We start from the raw sequence: 22,774 nt of genomic DNA on the forward strand, positions 1-22,774 counted from the left end.
TCTTCGCGCCTTTTATGTCTGTGAACCTTTTTGAGCGACGGCTTTGAATTATCCCAAACATTTCAACTTCCCAATGAAGTCTCGGGAGATTGTAAAATCCTCAAACTGAGGAAGCGGCGTCCTGATTAGTGCTGGATGTGATTCTTTGGTGGAGTGTGGTGGAGGTAGGTAGGGTACAGCGAAGGACAAAGAACAAAGCGCTTTATGTCTGTAAACAGTCGTCAGGCTGCACAGAGTCGCCTTTGTTCTGCGGCACGCCGGTAATGAAAGAACTCGGCTAGATTCTCATCTATTAATGTCATAACGCGTCAGTCACTGCTGGATCACATTCTGCAGAAACCAGCAAGTAGCAAAGATGACAGGCACAGAAAAATAAACACAAAAAATGGCGCCAGTGGCTAAAAACTGCGCAACATTTTGTATGGGCAAGCGCCACTTATCGGTGTCCATGTTCTCCAGCCATGAGGAAGAAATGGGTTAGGTTATGCCACGTGCACAATTTGGATATATTTGTTGTAACTTGCTCCTTTTCTGGCAGATTCACACAGAGCTGATTATCTGGATGATGATAATGTGATTTAGCTCTGGACCAGAAGAGAACGGCCTCACTGGGGAGATACTTTACTTCCTTCAGAGGGGCGAGCTGATGTTCATACTTTGCCTCTACACACAAAAGCCGGATCCCACCAAAATACAATCCAATCATTGTAGAGTGAAACCTTCTGCAACTTTCTAACTTTTTAATTACTTGCCCTTTTCAACATCTTAGCTTCCCGTCATTAAACAGAAACAGTCTTGTTTACATTCTGAGATTGAGAATCTTTCCTCACTTTGTTACAATGTATCAGAGTAAGTAATCATCTCTGAGTTTTGCACAGATCTCTCTGCTGTCAAGGACCAAGGCTGATAGATCATAATCTGCACCGATACATTGTAACAAGAAAACATTTCCCCTAGAAAATAGGAAATGAATACAAGTGAAACTGAATTGTCCTTGAATTTTTCAAAAATCAGCATTTGTCAAAATGCAAATTATTTTTCGAATTTGCACAGATTCAACAATATGGTGACCGCTGGCAAAGTCCACGCAAACGACAACTTCGAATTTTGCCTAATCCGCTCATTTCTAATGCCAACAACCGAGTAAGAGGGAGACTACAGATCATGATGGGTTTCCGAATTTAAAGTGTTTCCATAAGATGATAACAAGCAGTGATCCTACAAATGGCAAGGAACGAAAAACAAAATAGTATCAAAACATTGCAGAATTGTTCACTTTACAATGATTAACGTTTTTTCATTATAACAGAAAACTTTTTTTTAAGGGTGTGAACACTTTGCAATGCATCTATATATATATATATATATATATATATATATATCCAGGTTGCAGATTAGTCACTGATCCTGCAGAAAGTAGATATAATGGGGGTTGTAGAGTAACACATGAGGGCCAGATCAGACTGCACATTGCTTGTTTGTAGTCTGTAACCATAGAAACACATTGGTCTGGATGGGAGCTGCCAACACCAAACGGGAGGAAATATTTAGATCAGGATTACAAAGTTGTTTTAGATGCTTTGCAGGAATTAACAGTTGGTAACAGAAACATCTGTCAATCCCCGACGAAGCTGAGGTCATAAACATTAAATACCAATTGGAAAATCCACCTGGAAAAATTCAGTCAACAAACTCCATAATCTCCACAATCTCAACAGAAAACCTGAAAAGTAGAGAACTGAAACTGCTCCTTTCTGTTATCGATTTCTTTCTGTTTTCTTGCCCCCAGTAAAGCATCACATAGAAGATGACGACCTGGGACTTGTACGAGGTCAAGAGGAGGCTGTAAAGCTACAAGGTGAATGAAATCCTCGCATCAATAACTGCTGACTGCAACAGGAAAATATTAAGTTACTCATCAATCTCCTTACGGAACCTAAGAAATGTCAATCAAATGAGATGAAGATATGACGCAGGCTGGAGGCTTTGGGGTTGTTCGTGGCCATACGTTCCCCCATTGGCGTGCCCATTTCATTACCATGCTCCACATTTCCAGTTTATGGGTCAATTATTGCACCTTTTCCACCTCATGGCGGCTCTTTCTTTTATATTCTTCTATAAAATGGAGTTTACCATGAAACACGTCATTTCCTAATCCCAAAAAGGTAAGGAAAAAGTATGTACCCCTAAATCCTAATTGTGAGCCCCCCCTGCACTTTCACTCCTGGGCGAGGTGATAACGAGCAATGACTTGGTAAATACGCCCGGCCGTGCTGTTTGCTCATCTCCTCCCTCCGCACAGTGTTTCTGTTGTTTGTAAATAAAGCCAAAACTTTTTGCAACATAATATAAAAAAGATAATCAAAATCTTTAATACATTCTCTGACAATATCACAGGGCAGATTTGGGGAGGGTGTCTCACGAGGTTGGCACATAAGCAGAAAATACTCATTACAAACAGTAAAAAACATACATGCTTTTTGTCACATCTGAGTCCACGGGAGTGGCCCTCACTGATCAGGCTCGGACAGATCCTCAGGGGCGGGTTACAACGTTGGCCGTCTCAACCCATTTCCTGTCGACGGAACCTCTGTCCGCGGGCAAATGAAAAAAAGAAAATCAAACACAAACAGCAGAATTCCCCGACAGAAAAAAAATAAAAAATAAATGCAGAGAGAGATAGAGATAACATGCATTCGGAGACAGAAGACCCCCGGGTTTCAGCCAATCACATTACCAGATCCTGCCAGCCAATCACGCTCAGGAACGGTCTGCGTATCACACACAGTTTTTGGTCTTTAAAACCTTGTTTTTCGGAAATAAAGAAAAATGTAAAGAAATAAAAAAAAATGGGAGAGAAAACGGATGTAAAAAAAAAGCAGCAAAAAAAAATGTGAAAGACCCAAAAAGAAAAAAAAAAAAGAGGTTTTGATAAATGAGTGTCAATATGGAAGCCAGGTTACTGAAGTGCTTGCTGCTGCGGAGAAGAGGGGAGGGGGTCCGAGAAAATTGGACTCCCCGAATGTGGAAAGCAAAGTTGGATATGAAAAGGTAGGAATTTGTATGCAAAAAGTTCTGTACAGAAAGATCTGAGTCTGATGGTCCCCAATATAGGCAGAAGAGCCCTGGTAAGGCCCGCTTACAAACTTGCTTCACGCGGGGCTGGGCCCTCATCGCTTGGTCCTGGCCCCTGAGATATAAGCCAGGAATAGTCCAGATGGCTTGGATAAAGCAGCTCCCCCAGTCCTCAAAGGCTGTGCACCATCATTTTCCAGCAGCTCCTCTCCTCCCATGATTGGCCGCTGTGAGTGAGGCACGAGGTGGAGAGGAAGCGAGCCGCACCACACAACGCAGGAATGAAAATGTAGCTGCTGCCTCTTCCATCGTAGATGAGTAGGCCGCCTAGATCACCAGGTTGTTATAACTTACATATTTTTTCTTTGTGGCTGGGCCTGAAAAGAAGAAAAAAAAAACAAAATAAAGGAAAATATAATAAACCAATAAAATGATACAAAAGTAGCAAATGTAAAAGCTTAATACAGCGGCGCACAGATTATTTACATTGCTCATTTGCTTCCTAATTACAAAGTTAAGCAACTTTCCAAATAGTGATAATAATAATAATCGTGTTTATTATAAAAATTCTACGAATGACCGCGGAGTTATGTCTGTAAGTCCGAAACTTAGCTGCATGCTTCTGCAAAAATGTAAAAGAGCCAACAAAGCTGTGGTTCCAGGTTCTGACCACATTCTCTCTGCTCTTCTCTCCCTTTCCTCGGTGGTGGACATAGCAGCGGCAAGGGTTACCCAGCCTGGGCCTTTTTTTTTGAGACTGCAAAGGATGATCCAACTCACATTATCTGTCAACTTTGCAAAAATTACTCAGTAGAGGCAAAAATTGCAATAATTTGACAACTACTGGTACATGCATAAAGTGACGCATGCGCGATCACCATTCCTTAGTGTGGGAATCTCAATGCGTTAAAATACGGACTAGCGGGCCTCAACAACCACCGGCCTTCCCATCAACCACATCTACTGCTTTTTATTCCTCCTCTGTCACTGTGGCAAGTGTTCTCACACAGGTCTCTAGCGGCAGAACCTCCACTCTTTGACCCCCTACAGTCGGGGTGAGGGAGAGCCGGTCAGCTGTTACAGAAGTAGACATGCCTGCTGGTTTTGTGTCACCGAGCACAACACATCTTTCTCAATCCACCATAACATTTCCGCCTGCACCTCACAAAGTCCAGCAGTTTGTCCGGTTCACCGTACTCTGCCCTCTCGCAGCACTGCAGCCAGCCCTCGGTTCCACAGTTGTGGTCAAGTAAAAGATTGTTTCCTCCTACGACAAAGCTAAGAGGTTAAATTCCACCATCTCCAATCTGTTCGCCACGGAAATGCTGCTTTTCCGCCTGGTAGATAAAGATTGTTTCCGAAAGGTGAAGGCCATCGCAGTCCTCCAGTACCAATTGCCCTGTCGCCATAACTTCTCTAAGAAAGCTGTGCCTGCGCTACACCAGCATGTAGCAGACATCATCACCTGATCCTTTACTAAATCTCTGTCTGCCAGGATGCATTTCACACTTGGACGAGTAAGAATGGCCAAGGGAGTTACATCTCGCTGACTGGGCACTGGGTGGCTGTGGGGACAGGCACCCAAGGCGTGCAGGACGAACCTCTACATTTAACACTTTATCCACTGCTTCTGCCTCCTCCTCTAGGGCCTCCACCTGCGCCCTCAACCTCTGCCTTAATGAGACATGCATTCCAACAGTGCAGCGTGAACCCCCACTACGTCCTTATTGCGCAGCCAGGTCTCACCGCAATCAGGCAGTATTAAAATTGATATGCCTTGGAGATCGCAGTCACAGAGAGTTGGGTACAGCTCTCCAGACCGAGATAGGGCAATGGCTGTGTCCACTGAACCTGCATCCAGGGAATACCGTGTCCGATAACGGTGCGAACCTGGTGGCGGCTCTACGCCAGAGCAACCTCACACACGTGCCTTGCATGGCTTATGTCCTCAATATGGTGGTATACAACAAAATAACTACTATATTACTGCCCCCTATGTACAAGAATATAACTACTATAATACTGCCCCTATGTACAAGAAAATAACTACTATAACACTGCTCCTATGTACAAGAATATAACTACTATAATACTGCTCCTATGTACAGGAATATAACTACTATAATACTGCCCCTATGTACAAGAATATAACTATAATACTGCTCCTATGTACAATAATATAACTACTATAATACTGCCCCCTATGTACAAGAATATAACTGCTATAATACTGCCCCTATGTACAAGAATATAACTACTATAATACTGCCCCCTATGTACAAGAATATAACTACTATAATACTGCCCTCTATGTACAAGAATATAACTACTATAATACTGCCCCCTATGTACAAGAATATAACTACTATAATACTGCTCCTATGTACAAGAATATAACTACTGTAATACTGCTCCCCTATGTACAAGAATATAACTACTATAATACTGCCCCTATGTACAAGAATATAACTAGTATAATACTGCTCCATATGTACAAGAATATAACAACTATAATACTGCCCCCATGTACAAGAATATAACTAATATAATACTGCTCCCTATGTACAAGAATATAGTTACTATAATATTGCTCCTATATACAGGAATATAACTGCTATAATACTGCCCCCTATGTACAAGAATAGAACTGCTATAATACTGCCCCTATGTACAGGAATATAGCTACTATAATACTGCCCCCTATGTACAAAAATATAACTACTATAATATTGATCCCTATGTACAATAATATAACTACTATAATACTGCTCCCTATGTACAAGAATATAACTACTATAATACTGCCCCCTATGTACAAGAATATAACTACTCTAATACTGCTCCCCTATGTATAAGAATATAACTACTATAATACTGCTCCGCTATGTATAAGAATATAACTACTATAATACTGCCCCTATGTACAAGAATATAACTACTATAATACTGCTCCTATGTACAAGAATATAACTACTATAATACTGCCCCTATATACAAGAATATAACTACTATAATACTGCTCCTATGTACAAGAATATAACTACAATACTGCTCTTATGCACAAGAATATAACTACTATAATACTGCTCCAATATACAAGAATATAACTGCTATAATACTGCCCCTATGTACAAGAATATAACTATAATACTGCCCCTATGCACAAGAATATAACTACTATAATACTGCCCCTATGTACAAGAATATAACTACTATAACACTGCTACTATGTACAAGAATATAACTACTATAACACTGCTCCTATGTACAAGAATATAACTACTATAATACTGCCCCCTATGTACAAGAATATAACTACTATAATACTGCCCCTATGTACAAGAATATAACTACTATAATACTGACCCTATGTACAAGAATATAACTACTATAATACTGACCCTATGTACAAGAATATAACTACTATAATACTTCCCCTATGTACAAGAATATAACTACTATAATATTGCTCCTATGTACAAGAATATAATTACTATAATACTGCCCCTATGTACAAGAATATAACTACTATAATACTGCTCCTATATACAAGAATATAACTACTATAATACTGCTCCTATGGACAAGAATATAACTACGATAATACTGCCCCTATGTACAAGAATATAACTACTATAATACTGCCCCTATGTACAAGAATATAACTACTATAATATTGCTCCTATGTACAAGAATATAATTACTATAATACTGCCCCTATGTACAAGAATATAACTACTATAATACTGTCCCTATGTACAAGAATATAACTACTATAATACTGCCCCTATGTACAAGAATATAACTACTATAATACTGCTCCTATGTACAAGAATATAACTACTATAATACTGCCCCTATGTACAAGAATATAACTACTATAATACTGCTCCTATGTACAAGAATATAACTACTATAATACTGCTCCTATGTACAAGAATATAACTACTATAATACTGCTCCTATGTACAAGAATATAACTACTATAATACTGCTCCTATGTACAAGAATATAACTACTATAATACTGCTCCTATGTACAAGAATATAACTACTATAATACTGTCCCTATGTACCAGAATATAACTACTATAATACTGCTCGAATATAACTACTATAATACTGCTCCTATGTACAAGATGTCGGTTTTCTTTTCTTGACACCCAGTTGCGCTCTGGCACCAGTCCCTATGTATTGGAGCCATGTAATGATGTAATGAGATTTGTAGAAGTGCAGCCTCCTCTTATGATTGCAGTGTTTTTTTCCGGCTGAGCAGATGATGTCATTTATCCGCTCTGTTATCAAGTTACATCCTCACAAATTGTGTCTCTGCTTATTACTATAGAGAGGCATCGGGGCAGCGATTCGCCATCTAAGTGCCAGGAAGTAAATAGAAACCGCGGCAGTTAAGAAGCAGATAAACCAACATCAGACATCAATAAACATTAGAGGACGTCCGATCCTAAGTGAAATAATGAACTTTTAAAAACGAAAGTGTTCACTTCGATAAATTAAACGTATCCAAGGCGGAATTCTACCATAAATGCAAAACAATGACCTTGACAGCCAATCAGAGAAGTGTTCAGGTTTATATGGATACATTCTGTCTTACTGCCCTTGTTCTGCTCAGACAGCTACTTTGGTTACAATGTATCATTGCAGATAATACTCTGTGTGCTGAAGACAATTTTTTCTTCTGTCTGGAGCTTTTGTTACCATGTATCCATATAGGTAAAAAACAGTAAAGTAGGAGAGATGTGCCTGCAGTTGCAGTGTTTAGCTCTGCCTACAATGATACATTGTGACAAACTGCAGCCATGTCAGCAGTACTAGGTGAGGATGGGTTTTTAGTCTCAAAACATACCCAGCCAAGGTTCTTTTAGCTGAAAAAAACAGGGAGAAATTTACCCATGAAGAACGATCAGAAGGTGAAGAAATTGGATGAAAAATAGAAATTCAGTGGGATCATATCCAAGAGGAAAAGCAGCCGGAATCATTTTCAAGAATACTTGGGTTTTACATTGGTGCCGTTTCGTCAGTGGAGCCAACATATCAGCCAGAATACTGCATTTGTGCTCGTTACCGTTTTAAAAATTTAACAGGCCTGAATCGCCCCTTAAACCCAGATAAAATATTTATCACCATGGACATTAGTAAAATGCGAACCTCAGAATTAATGCGCTGAAAGGAGACGAGTCTGCGCTAAGTATTAATGGAACCTGGAATTGCCTGTAATGGTGAGAAAGGTCAATGCACTCCTGCTTACTGCTGGCTGCCTGCAAGAGGTGAGGAGGAGGAGGAAACCACTAATCATCCTGACAAACATCCCAGGTCTATGTACTAAGTGACAAACACAGGCACAATAAATATACATGATATGCATCATCTGACAAGTCATCTGACAACTACAATGAAATTAATGTAAATACTCACTGAGAGATGAAAGATCCAATAAATGTGATTTATACATGTACCACCACTGAAAGTAGTCAGGAAAGGACAAGTGTAAACATAACTGCTATCATAATATTGTAACACAGCTAAGAGTATATCATAACTACTATAATACTGCCCCCTGTGTATAAGAATATAACTACTATAATACGGCCCCTATGTACAGGAATATAACTACTATAATACGGCCCCTATGTACAAGAATATAACTACTATAATACTGCTCCTATGTACAAGAATAGAACTACTATAATACTGCTCCTACGTACAGGAATATAACTACTATAATACTGCTCCTATGTACAAGAATATAACTACTACAATACCGCTCCCTATGTACAAGAATATAACTACTATTATACCGCCCCCTATGTACAAAAATAGAACTACTATAATACCGCTCCTATGTACAAGAATATAACTACTATAATACCGCACCTACAGTTAGGTCCATATATATTTGGACAGAGACAACATTTTTCTAATTTTGCTTCTAGACATAACCACAATGAATTTTAAACAAAACCATTCAGATGCAGTGGAAGTTCAGACTTTCAGCTTTCGTTTGAGGGTATCCACATTCAAATTGGATGAAGGGTTTAGGAGTTTCAGCTCCTTAACATGTGCCACCCTGTTTTTAAAGGGACCAAAAGTAATTGGACAATTGACTCCAAGGCTATTTCATGGACAGGTGTGGGCAGTCCCTTCGTTATGTCATTCTCAATTAAGCAGATAAAAGGTCTGGAGGTGATTTGAGGTGTGGTGTTTGCATTTGGAAGGTTTTGCTGTGAAGTAAACATGCGGTCAAAGGAGCTCTCCATGAAGATGAAACAAGCCATCCTTAAGCTGTGAAAACAGAAAAAACCCATCCGAGAAATTGCTACAATATTAGGAGTGGCAAAATCTACAGTTTGTTACATCCTGAGAAAGAAAGAAAGCTCTGGTGAACTCATCAATGCAAAAAGACCTGGGCGCCCACGGAAGACAACAGTGGTGGATGATCGCAGAATAATCTCCATGGTGAAGAGAAACCCCTTCACAACAGCCAACCAAGTGACCAACACTCTCCCGGAGGTCGGCGTATCAATATCCAAATCTACCATAGAGAGAAGACTGCATGAAAGTAACTACAGAGGGTTCACTGCACGGTGCAAGCCACTCATAAGCATCAAGAATAAAAAGGCTAAAAAACATCTAAAAAAGCCAGCACAGTTCTGGAAGAACATTCTTTGGACAGATGAAACCAAGATCAACCTCTACCAGAATGATGGAAAGAGAAAAGTATGGCGAAGGCGTGGTACAGCTCATGATCCAAAGCATACCACATCATCTGTAAAACATGGTGGAGGCAGTGTGATGGCTTGGGCATGCATGGCTGCCAGTGGCACTGGGTCACTAGTGTTTATGGATGATGTGACACAGGAATGAATTCTGAGGTCTTCAGAGCCGCCATACTGTGTGCTCAGATCCAGCCAAATGCAGCCAAACTGATTGGTCGTCGTTTCATCCTACAGATGGACAATGACCCAAAACATAAAGCCAAAGCAACCCAGGAGTTTATTAAAGAAAAGAAGTGGAATATTCTTGTATGGCCAAGTCAGTCACCTGATCTCAACCCAATTGAGCAGCATTTCACTTGTTAAAGACTAAACTTCAGACAGAAAGGCCACAAACAAACAGCAACTGAAAACCACCGCAGTGAAGGCCTGGAGAGCATCAAAAAGGAGGAAACACAGCGTCTGGTGATGTCCATGAGGTCAAGACTTCAGGCAGTCATTGCCAACAAAGGGTTTTCAACCAAGTACTAGAAATGAACATTTTATTTACAATTATTGAATCTGTCCAATTACTTTTGGTCCCTTTAAAAACAGGGTGGCACATATTAAGGAGCTGAAACTCCTAAACTCTTCATCCAATTTTAATGTGGATACCCTCAAATGAAAGCTGAACGTCTGAACTTCAACTGCATCTGAATTGTTTTGTTTAAAATTCATTGTGGTAATGTCTATAACCAAAATTAGAAAAATGTTGTCTCTGTCCAAATATATATGGACCTAACTGTATGTACAAGAATAGAACTACTATAATACCGTCCTTTTGTACAAGAATATAACTACTATAATACCGCCCCTATGTACAAGAATATAACTACTATAATACTGCCCCCTATATACAAGAATATAACTACTATAATACTGCCCCTTTGTACAAGAATATATCTGCTATAATACTGCCCCTTTGCACAAGAATATAGCTACTATAATACTGCCCATGAACAAGAATATAATTACTATAATACTGCTCCCTATGTACAAGAATATAACTACTATAATACTGCCCCCTATGTACAAGAATATAACTACTATAATACTGCCCCCTATGTACAAGAATATAACTACTATAATACTGCTCCCTATATACAAGAATATAACTACTATAATACTGCCCCTATGTGCAAGAATATAACTACTATAATACTGCTCCTATGTACAATAATATAACTACTATAATACTTCTCCCTATGTACAAGAATATAACTAATATAATACTGCTCCTATGTACAAGAATATAACTAATATAATACTGCTCCTATGTACAAGAATATAACTACTATAATACTGCCACTATGTACAAGAATATAACTACTATAATACTGCCACTATGTACAAGAATATAACTACTATAATACTGCCCCTATGTACAAGAATATAACTACTATAATACTGCTCCCTATGTACAAGAATATAACTACTATAATACTGCTCCCTATATACAAGAATATAACTACTATAATACTGCTCCTATGTACAAGAATATAACTACTATAATACTGCTCCTATATACAAGAATATAACTACTATAATACTGCTCCTATGTACAAGAATATAACTACTATAATACTGCTCCCTATGTACAAGAATATATCTACTATAATACTGCTCCCTATGTACAAGAATATAACTACTATAATACTACTCCCTATGTACAAGAATATAACTACTATAATACTGCCCCTATGTACAAGAATATAACTACTATAATACTGCTCCCTATGTACAAGAATATATCTACTATAATACTGCTCCCTATGTACAAGAATATAACTACTATAATACTACTCCCTATGTACAAGAATATAACTATTATAATACTGCCCCTATGTACAAGAATATAACTACTATAATACTGCTCCCTATGTACAAGAATATAACTACTATAATACTGCTCCCTATATACAAGAATATAACTACTATAATACTGCCCCTATGTACAAGAATATAACTACTATAATACTGCTACGTACAAGAATATAACTACTATAATACTGCTCCTATGTACAAGAATATAACTACTATAATACTGCTCCTATATACAAGAATATAACTACTATAATACTGCTCCTATGTACAAGAATATAACTACTATAATACTGATCCTATGTACAAGAATATAACTACTATAATACTGCTTCCTATGTAAAAGAATATAACTACTATAATACTGCCCCCTATGTAGAAGAATATAACTACTATAATACTGCTCCCCATGTACAGGAATATAACTACTATAATACTGTCCCCTATGTACAAGAATATAACTACTATAATACTGCTCCTATGTACTAGAATATAACTACTATAATACTGCTCCTATGTACAAGAATATAACTACTATAATACTGCTCCTATGTACAAGAATATTACTACTATAATACTGCTCCTATGTACAAGAATATAACTACTATAATACTGCCCCTATGTACAAGAATATAACTACTATAATACTGCTCCTATGTACTGGAATATAACTACTATAATACTGCTCCTATGTACAAGAATATAACTACTATAATACTGCTCCTATGTACAAGAATATAACTACTATAATTCTGCTCCTATGTACAAGAATATAACTACTATAATACTGCCCCTATGTACAAGAATATAACTACTATAATACTGCTCCTATGTACAAGAATATAACTACTATAATACTGCTCCTATGTATAAGAATATAACTACTATAATACTGCTCCTATGTACAAGAATATAACTACTATAATACTGCTCCTATGTACAAGAATATAACTAATATAATACTGTCTCCTATGTACAAGAATATAACTACTATAATACTGCCCCTATGTACAAGAATGTAACTACTATAATACTGCCCCTATGTACAAGAATATAACTACTATAATACTGCTCCTATGTATAAGAATATAACTACTATAATACTGCTCCTATGTACAAGAATATAACTACTATAATACTGTCTCCTATGTACAAGAATATAACTACTATAATACTGCCCCTATGTACAAGAATGTAACTACTATAATACTGCCCCTATGTACAAGAATATAACTACTATAATACTGCTCCTATGTATAAGAATATAACTACTATAATACTGCTCCTATGTACAAGAATATAACTACTATAATACTGCTCCTATGTACAAGAATATAACTACTATAATACTGCTCCTATGTACAAGAATATAACTACTATAATACTGCTCCTATGTACGAGAATATAACTACTATAATACTGCCCCCCTCCATGATTAGGGAGTTTCTCAGCTACATATAAGCTGTCATCGTATATGATTCCTTTTTGATCCCACCCCAATAGTGCACATGCTGTAATTCGGGGGGGTGCCCGTTCTACCTCTTCCTTACACTGTCCTTGCTGCAGATTTTCCCTATCTAGTCCATGAGCCGGGCCAGATATCGGTACCACCCGGAGTGACTAATTTTCTTTGGTATTTTTAGGTAGATGCATGTCTGTAGTTTATTTTTTGATATGATAGCCCTTACATATACGTAGCTTATTAACCCCTTCAGCCCTAGGCCTATTTGTACCCAAGTGCCTAAGCCAATCTGACCTGTGCCACTTCATGGGCTAATAACTTTGGAACGCTTTCACCTATCCAAGCCATTCTGAGATTGTTTTCTCGTGACATATTGTACTTCACGTCAGTGCTAAATGGGAGTCAATATATTTTACCTTTCTATATAAAAAAATGCTAAATATTCGGAAATTTTGGAAAAATCGGCAATTTTTTAACTTTGAAATTCTCTGCTTTTTACAAAAATACTGATACCCCCCATAATAGTTATTAATTTACACTCCCCACATGTTTACTTCATATTGGCATCATTTTGAAAATGAAACCTTATTGTTTTACGACGTAATAGGGCTTATAGTTTTATGCGCAATTTTTCACATTTACAGCAAAACCCACTTTTCAAAGGACCAAGTCACTTCTGAAGTCACTTTAAGGGGCTTACATAACAGAAACCACCCATAAATTACCCCATTTTGCAAACTACACCCCTCAAGCTGTTCAAAACTCATTTTTAAAAACTGTTAACCCTTTAGGTGTTCCACAGGAATTTTAGCAGAATGAAGGCGAAATTTCAAAATTTCATTTTTTTTCCAGATATTACATTGTAATCCAATTTTACCTGCAACCTAGCAAGGGTTAACGGCAAACCCAAACTTGGTTACCCTAATTCTGCAGTTTATAGAAACACCCCACATGTACTCGTAAACTAAAGTATGGGCACACAGCACAGCTCAACACGGAAGGAGCGCTATGTGGTTTTTGGGTGGCGGATTCACTGGAAGAAATCTAGGGGGCCATGTCACATTTGAAGGCTGCCTGAGGTACCCCCACAGTGGAAACCCCAAAAAGTGACCCTATTTTGGAAACTACACCCCCAAGGAATCTTTTAGGGGGTATAGTGACCACTTTGACCCAACCAGTGTTTCACAGTAGTTGGAAACACTTGGTTGAGAAAATGGAAAAAGTGCATTTTTTACATGAAGGTGTCATTTTAGGCTCATTTTTTTATTTTTAAGAGGTGTACCAGCAAAAAATGCACCCCACTATTTGTTCACCAATCTCTCCCGAACACAACAACACCCGATATGTTGTCGTACACTGCAGTATTGGGGAACGGCAGGCCTCGGAAGGGAAGGAGCGCCAAATGACTTTTGGAGTGCAAATTTTACTGGAAGAAATCTAGGGGGCTATGTCACATTTGAAGACACCCTGAGGTGCCCCAACACACGCACACACACTGACACATACACGTTCTGTGCTGAACAGGACTCTCCGGTCTTCTCTGCAGAGCTCCTATCTCCCTCTGTAGAGGCTGACACCTCCCAGGCTTGTGACTGATCACATGGCCGTGACATCACCACAGGTCCTGTAGTCCTGTACTGTGTGCTGCTGCTGGTAAGGAACTTGTGGAGAGAGGGGGAACAGTCACCTAGCACCAGCGCTCCCAGCTCTAAGAACGAGCGCCTCATGAAGGTGGGCCCCTGCCTCCTCCTTCCCTGCGCGGCGGCCTTTCCCCCCGGCGGCTGTATTCGGCGTATAAGACAACCGCCCTCTTGGAGCCATGTTTTTCATGGCTAAAAAGTCGTCTTATACGCCAGGAAATACGGTAAATAAAATTTTAATGTTTTTCTTTGTGTTTGCAGGTGTTTACTGACTATCTAACGGCATGATGGAAGTACCAGCAAGGAAGAAATCACGGATCGACTGTATCATACACTGCTCTAATGATGACAGCGATGATCTGGCGTCCCTTAAGGATTTGGACTCCTGGAAAACATTGCTTAGGGCTGCAGAGATCAGGCAGCATGAATCAGTCCTGGTAGCAGCTAAGGGCCTTGAAGAAGGAGAAATACCACACATACAATATCACCGTAAATGTCGTAGTATCTTTACAATGAAGAAGTCACTGGATTCTATCCTTGGCAAGGGTGTCAATGTCGAAACAGCAAGCAAAATCTCCATGAGGAAGCTACCGAGGGGTGCCCCCAGTGATAGCAGGGTGTATGCCAAAGTATGTATCTTCTGTGAGAAGTCAAGCAAGTACCTAAAAGGAAAACAAACAAGGGAGCCAATTGTCCAGTGTGTTGAGCTACGAGCAGATGAGACGATCCGCAGAGCAGCGATAAGGAAAGGCACACAGAGAATACTTGGTTTACTTAGCAGAGACCTTGTTGCTGCAGAGGGGCACTACCACAAGTCGTGCTACAAACTATTCACAAAAGATGATTCCCAAGTGGCCTGTAGGTCTAGTGCAGCTGAAAATCAGGTCGAAAGCGAGGAAGTACGCTACGAAGAGGCAGAGAAAGAGGCCCTTGAAGAACTCTTCTTGTATATAAGGACTAAATTGTTCCCAAACCCAGAAGTACTGCCTATGATAAACCTCACATCTAGGCTTGAGAGATTAATGATATCCCGTGGTATCATCCAACTGAAACCATCGACAAAGAAACATGTTCGACGAAAACTTGAAACAGAGATTGGGGAATCACTCCGCTTTCTCTCAGATGAGAAAGGTAAGCTTCTAGTCTATCCATGTAGCCTATCAATGGACGACCTTGTCCGGCAAGTACACAGCATGACAAAAGATCTGCAAGAAGCAAGAGCTGCTAACTCTGGAGATATCGTAACCAAAGCAGCAATGCAGCTAAGGAATGAGATCAAGAAGCAAGATGTGAGTCAGCCATGGCCTCCCAATACAGATCAGAATGTCGTTCCTGCATTAGTCACTCAATTCCTGCAAACCCTGCTTACAGGAGATTGTGAGTGCCAAACTACCTGTGAAAGAGCTCAACGTCTTGCCACATCCTTCGGCAGTGACTTGGTTTTTGCTGTTACCAATGGAAAGACAAAGCCACCAAAGCACGTACTGCTATCCTTTGCAGTTAAGTCTTTGACCGGCAATACAGAACTGATTCGAACTCTGAATCGTCTTGGCCACTGTGTGTCATATTCAATGGCTGAGGAGATCGATACAGCCCTTTGTATCCAGAAGTTGGAATGTTCAAAGGATGACATCCCAATGCCAGCAAGTATCTACCCAGGTGTGTTCACAACCCTGGCCTGGGATAACATTGACAGACTTGAGGAGACACTAAGTGGAGCAGGTACATCTCATAGAGTCAATGGCATTGCTGTTCAGTCCAATGTTGCATGCTCTGTGACAAAGAAAGTCCTGCCAGATGTAACCAAGTCGAAGAAAAGAAGCATAACTCTGACAGAATTAATGCTACCGATATACAATGTTGGGCAGCGGGGAGAGCCACCCAGGATTGAGACTTCGAATGTTAACACTACCAAGGAGGTCCAGGATTCAAAAACCAAAAACCATATCTGGCTTCTGGCTAGAATGTCAGACCATGAGGATCAGACCACCAGCAGTTGGACTGGGTTCAACATAAAAATCCGCAGCGACATTGTAGTGGCCCAGGACACTGTAAGCTACCTGCCCACTATCAATGCTCCTGCAACAGCCATGTCCACTGTGAATGAAGTCTTGGAGCAAACACATGCCATCATGCAGACCCTGAAGCTTAACAGAATTGTGTGTGTGTTTGATCAAGCACTCTATGCCAAAGCTGCCGAGGTTATCTGGAAACAGGAGAAGTTCAAGAACATTATAATTAGAATGGGTGTCTTCCACACAATCTGTAATCTCCTCTCTATCATAGGGAACAGATTTCAGGATGCAGGCCTTAGAGATCTGTGTGTTGAATCCGGTGTAATCGCTGAAGGATCAGTGTCTGGAGTGATGGACGGCCGGAGGTACAACAGAGCAGTGAGACTACACAAGCTGGTCTATGAAGCACTTATGAGGCTTGCATGGAAAAACTTCCTTCCATGGCTAGAAGAAAACCATGCAAGGGACCTTCACCATCTGGATGAAACACTGAAGAACATCACAAACTTTCGCATCAGTGTGTCGCAGGGATCCTTCGAAAAGCTCTTGGATAATGAATCTTGCACACTTACCCTGAAGCTCTTTCAAGTTTATCTTGAGACCCTCAGAAATGAACAACTCTCAGCATTCTGGATGTCATACTTGGACATGGTCGAGACCATGCTGGCCCTGGTTCGAGCTTCAAGAGAAGGCAACTGGATGCTTCACCTAGGAGCAATCCGACAGATGATACCATGGTGTTTTGCCTATGACAAGGTCAACTATGCCCGATACCTAACCTATTACTATGCCACAATGTCTCGGCTGCCCATAGAACACCCAGAGGTCCATGAATACTTCATGCAAGGTGGCTTTTCGGTCCAGATCGGTAGCAAGAATCCTTTTGGACGAATTCCTGTGGACCAGACCATTGAAGAGACAATCAACAAAGACACCCAGACACCAGGGGGCACAAAAGGCTTCAGCCTCAAAGTTGGAGCTGTTTCCAGGTTCTACCTGACATCAGAGTACCGCAGTATGTACTTGAGGCAGCTGAGGGCCCTGGTAGGCCAACAATATACTGACTTCAGCCATTCAGACCTACAGGTGTCTAGGATTAGAAGAGATGAAGCCGATGTCCAATCTTTCGTTCAACTGCTGGAGACAGGTTGGGTGAACCCCTTCAACAAAGAGCATAATGGTGAACTTATCAGTTTGTCAACAGCGACTGTAGCACCACCAGATGTAGCCAAAGACCTTCAAGGGGCATACAGTATAGGAGAGGATGCATATCAAACATTCAAGGATGAGCGTTTGGGTACCGATAAGCCAACTACATTGTTTCATGACAAGATGACGAAGAACAAACTTAAAACGTTCTCTAACATCCAAATGAAGACACGCAGACAAGGTCTTGGCAAGGAGGTAATTTTGAAGGCTGACAGAAACCTATTTGGCCAGATGATACTTGTAGCTGAGAACAGAAAGCTACAAATGAGTGATGTCTTGACTCATCCCCTGGGTCCATTGCCATGGGCACTTGCCAATGGTGATGGGTCTATCCGCAAGACCAACAAGGCTGCCCTCGCAAGGGAGTTGGAGAGGAATGCTCGTCCTGCAGAAGTGATCCCCGAGCCCTCTGCAACCATCATTGATGGGATGAGCCTGGTTCAGAAACTGAAGGGAAACAATGCAACATTTGGCCAGCTAGCAGGCACAGCAATGAGTCGCGCTATCCATGAGGGTGCTAAGAGCAAGCGCATTGATATTGTCTTTGACGTCTACAAGGAGACATCCATCAAAGATACATAAAGAGTCAACAGATATGAAGGCACAGGGATCCATTTCAAGAACATTCAACATGGGCACAACATCCAGCAGTGGAAAAAGCTTCTAAGTAGTTCCTCCAACAAGGCAAGTCTCATAAAGTTTCTGGTAGAAGAATGGAAGGCGAAACACCACAGGGAGAAGCTTGAGGAGAAGGAGCTGTATGTCACATGTGAGCAGCTCTGCTTTAAGATCACCAAAGAACAGTGGGAAGAGGCTGCTGACCTTAAGTCAAATCAAGAAGAAGCAGACACACGCCTCCTTCTCCATGCTCTTCATGCAGCAGAATCTGGTTACAAGTCGGTCATCATCACTTCGGAGGATACTGATGTCATGGTCCTGTGTCTGGGCATGTGCCACAAAATCCCATCCCACCTGTTCCAGAAATGCGGTACACAGAACCGGACAAGATTCCTGGATATCACCACTCTGAGCCGAACATTGGGAGGCAGCGTATGTGATTCATTGATTGGTATGCATGCATTTACAGGCTGTGACACCGTCAGTGCATTCGCTGGCCGTGGGAAGATGACGACACTCAAGCAGTTGAAGATGAACAAGACATACCAGGATGCCTTTCAGGAAGTTGGTCGTTCATGGGAAGTGTCTACCGAACTTTTTGAGAAGTTACAGGAAATCACCTGCCACATGTACCTGCCAACTACCCAAACAACTGAGGTAAACAGGCTCCGTTATCAGCTGTTCTGTGCCAGACGTGGAGTGGTAGAGTCAAGTCAACTCCCTCCTTGCCAGGACTGCCTTTTCATGCATGCACTGCGTGCAAACTACCAGGCTGCGATCTGGAGGAGAAGTCTGCAGAGCCAGCCATGGGTTGCAAACCCAACAGACTGCGGTTGGATGATAGATAACGACGGAAAGCTTGTTGTCAAGTGGATGCAAGGGGCACCAGCACCAGAAGCTATTATACAGCTACTGTCCTGCAAGTGTGTGCGGTCATGTGAACTTCCTCAGTGTACTTGCCTCAGCAATGGCCTGAAGTGCACAGACATGTGCAGATTACAGACATGCCAGAACAAGGGTACTGAAGACGAGCCAGTAGAACAACAGTCAGATTCAGAGTCCGATGTTGAAGATATTATGGAGTAACATATATATATATATATATATATATATATATATATATATATATATATATATATATATATATATATATGCACATGACATGTTCAGTGTGTATTTACATAACTTGGATTAAATTTTGTTACAAATACTACATCTAGTCACTCCGGGTGGTACCGATATCGTCATATTTGGTTCTTGGCTCATGCTAAAATTCCTGTGGAACACCTAAAGGGTTAACAGTTTTTAAAAATGAGTTTTGAACAGCTTGAGGGGTGTAGTTTGCAAAATGGGGTAATTTATGGGTGGTTTCTGTTATGTAAGCCCCTTAAAGTGACTTCAGAAGTGACTTGGTCCTTTGAAAAGTGGGTTTTGCTGTAAATGTGAAAAATTGCGCATAAAACTATAAGCCCTATTACGTCGTAAAACAATAAGGTTTCATTTTCAAAATGATGCCAATATGAAGTAAACATGTGGGGAGTGTAAATTAATAACTATTATGGGGGGTATCAGTATTTTTGTAAAAAGCAGAGAATTTCAAAGTTAAAAAATTGCCGATTTTTCCAAAATTTCCGAATATTTAGCATTTTTTTATATAGAAATGTAAAATATATTGACTCCCATTTAGCACTGACGTGAAGTACAATATGTCACGAGAAAACAATCTCAGAATGGCTTGGATAGGTGAAAGCGTTCCAAAGTTATTAGCCCATGAAGTGGCACAGGTCAGATTGGCTTAGGCACTTGGGTACAAATAGGCCTAGGGCTGAAGGGGTTAATAAGCTACGTATATGTAAGGGCTATCATATCAAAAAATAAACTACAGACATGCATCTACCTAAAAATACCAAAGAGAATTAGTCACTCCGCTTGGTACCGATATCGTCAAATTTGGTTCTTGGCTCATGGACTAATCTGACGGCTTTCGTCTGGGGCAATATTAAGCAGGATGATCCCCCCGCCGCTGTTAGATGCAGAGCCCTGTCTTACACTGGGGCAGTTCTTGCTTTGCTGCAGCACACCGCGACATTCTTCTCTTCTCCTGTCTTCCCTGGCACAGCAGCGGACAGGACTGGCAGCGGGGGGTGCGGAGTAAGCACGGAGCAGACCGTAATAAGCAGAGGACATAAATCCAGTCTGTAACTTTCCCAGGCAGAGAGGAATTTGCAGACAGATCTCTCGATTAGTCGTAAAACACTCGCTGAAGAATTAAATATGAAAGCGACAAGTAAAAACGGAGCAGAAAGGGCGAGCGGTGGCAATGACCCGGCATCAGTCACCGGCGGCGGAGTGGATCCCACGGCGCATCTCCCAAAGGGGCGGATGTTCGGAGGGTCGTTTAGCAGGCGTGGCCTCGCTGTCTGGAGATGCCCATTAGTTCTCATGCTTTGCACTGACGAGGGCCAACAGCCCGAAACACCGTGTCTGCGAATTGAGATACTGATTTGGCTTTTATCCTAAGTCATATTGCACGACTCGTTAAAGGGTTGATTGTGACTTGTAGGATCGCTACATCCAACAGGTGGCGCTATAGAGTCAATTTGCCCATTAGTGGGCGCAGGACATGAAGGATGGGCAGAGCGGTGTCACTGACGATGGGGCGCCCACCGGTGAGCAGAGCCTGCTCCGAGCGAACAGATGGGAGGACGTCACGGCGCGTTTCCCTCCTAGACGTGATGGGTTTATTGCGTTATTGAGCCAGAACTGCAGTGTATTCATGGAGATTGCAGCTCCGGAGCGTTCATTCTGGCCAACAGCTGGAAGGAGACAGGAATAGATGGGACAATGGTGCGGAGCGCTGAGCTGAGGATCCGCTGCGGCGGCACGACTCGCACTTTAAGCTTTAGAAACCTTGTCTGACGAATGTATCGAAAAACAACAGGGGACGCAGTAGTGACAGAGCCGCCATGTCAGTCACGGCCTGCGAGGCCCCTGCCTTAACTATTCACCTCGGGAATGTTTGTTCCTCGACTTACGCTTAAAGGCGAAGTCTACATTGCATTAAAGGGATATTCTGATTTCAGTTTCTATTTCACCATACAATATTCTAATTATCTTTCCGTATTGATTCCTGCAGTGAAAACCTAAAAATCCGTCCTGGACCGGTCGTGTGCTGGACACAGGTGCAGGGTTCGTTGCAGTTGCAGGATGTTGGCAGAGCTGTGTCCTGTAAGGGGCCATGCAGCTGTGCAGATGCTGAACTAGTAGGGGGTGCGGGAAGAAGTCACGTCCTACAGCAGGAATGCAGCTCTGGATGTAACTAGAGCAGCAGAGCTAACTGGACTGTAGTTATAGGGGGGCACCAAAGGACGTCGGGGGTCTCCGCTGCCAATCTCGGGGCCTCCTGCTTCCTCGGGGGTGATCCCTTCCTGATGACTGACAGCTTTCATGAACTGCCCTCCTTGCCTAGGACTGCTGCCACCGCTGATAGACTGCAGAGGTGGTCGGTAACCTACGCCATCAGCTATAAACTACAGAATTAGAAATTCCTCCTTTGTTAACAGGAAGAGGCTTTTAGTACAAGATACATTGCAACGTTGCATGTTTTTACTTGCACACTGCAATTTTAAGTATCGTGTTAAGAAAACCCCTTTAATAATGGTAGCACAGCGTCCCTTTAAGGTCAGGTTTGCTGCCCGGTCTGTGCAATGCTCGGCATGCATGGCTTCATCTTGTCTCTGGAACTTTCCATTCTTGGCCCGACACTTCTCACGCCCGCAGCGCTTCGCACTTCATTTTCTCTTCTCACCATTATTTCAGTTCTGTTTTGTTACAGTTTAATTTTAGCAATTTTGTTTCAAGGTGATAACTACGAGATAATCTACAGTGGCGGGTTGGATGCTGTGTCCGCCCATGGGGTCGGGTTTAGGATCTGGCCACGTTGGCGGTCTGGGGTATAGCCACACTTGGGGGGGGGGGACTAACACCTGGGATGCGTCACATATGGGACTGATTTATGGCACGGGATTATTGGTGAGCACTGCACAGTCGGCAGCTATATCATACATTATATAGAGCTGAAATCACAATTCTGCTAAGAATCAGCATAAATTCTTATCTGATATATTGATGCTGAGCACTTCAGCTGTACGCCAGACATGGGAGA

The 22,774-nt window shown here is 41.3% G+C and overlaps 1 protein-coding gene across 2 annotated transcripts in view; it reads right to left on the minus strand.

The window, feature by feature from the left end:
* Positions 1–2,347: 2,347 nt before the first annotated feature.
* The window catches only part of GRM7 (glutamate metabotropic receptor 7), a 475,889-nt gene continuing 455,462 nt past the window's right edge, over positions 2,348–22,774 (minus strand). For both annotated transcript variants that reach the window (XM_077276814.1, XM_077276813.1), the window contains exon 10: positions 2,348–3,452. In XM_077276814.1, coding sequence (XP_077132929.1) covers positions 3,403–3,452 — 50 coding nt within the window. In that variant the 3' untranslated portion in view covers positions 2,348–3,402. The remainder of the gene's footprint in view (positions 3,453–22,774) is intronic.

Source organism: Ranitomeya variabilis, chromosome 8 (assembly GCF_051348905.1).
Source record: "Ranitomeya variabilis isolate aRanVar5 chromosome 8, aRanVar5.hap1, whole genome shotgun sequence".
Classification (NCBI taxonomy): Eukaryota; Metazoa; Chordata; class Amphibia; order Anura; family Dendrobatidae; genus Ranitomeya; species Ranitomeya variabilis.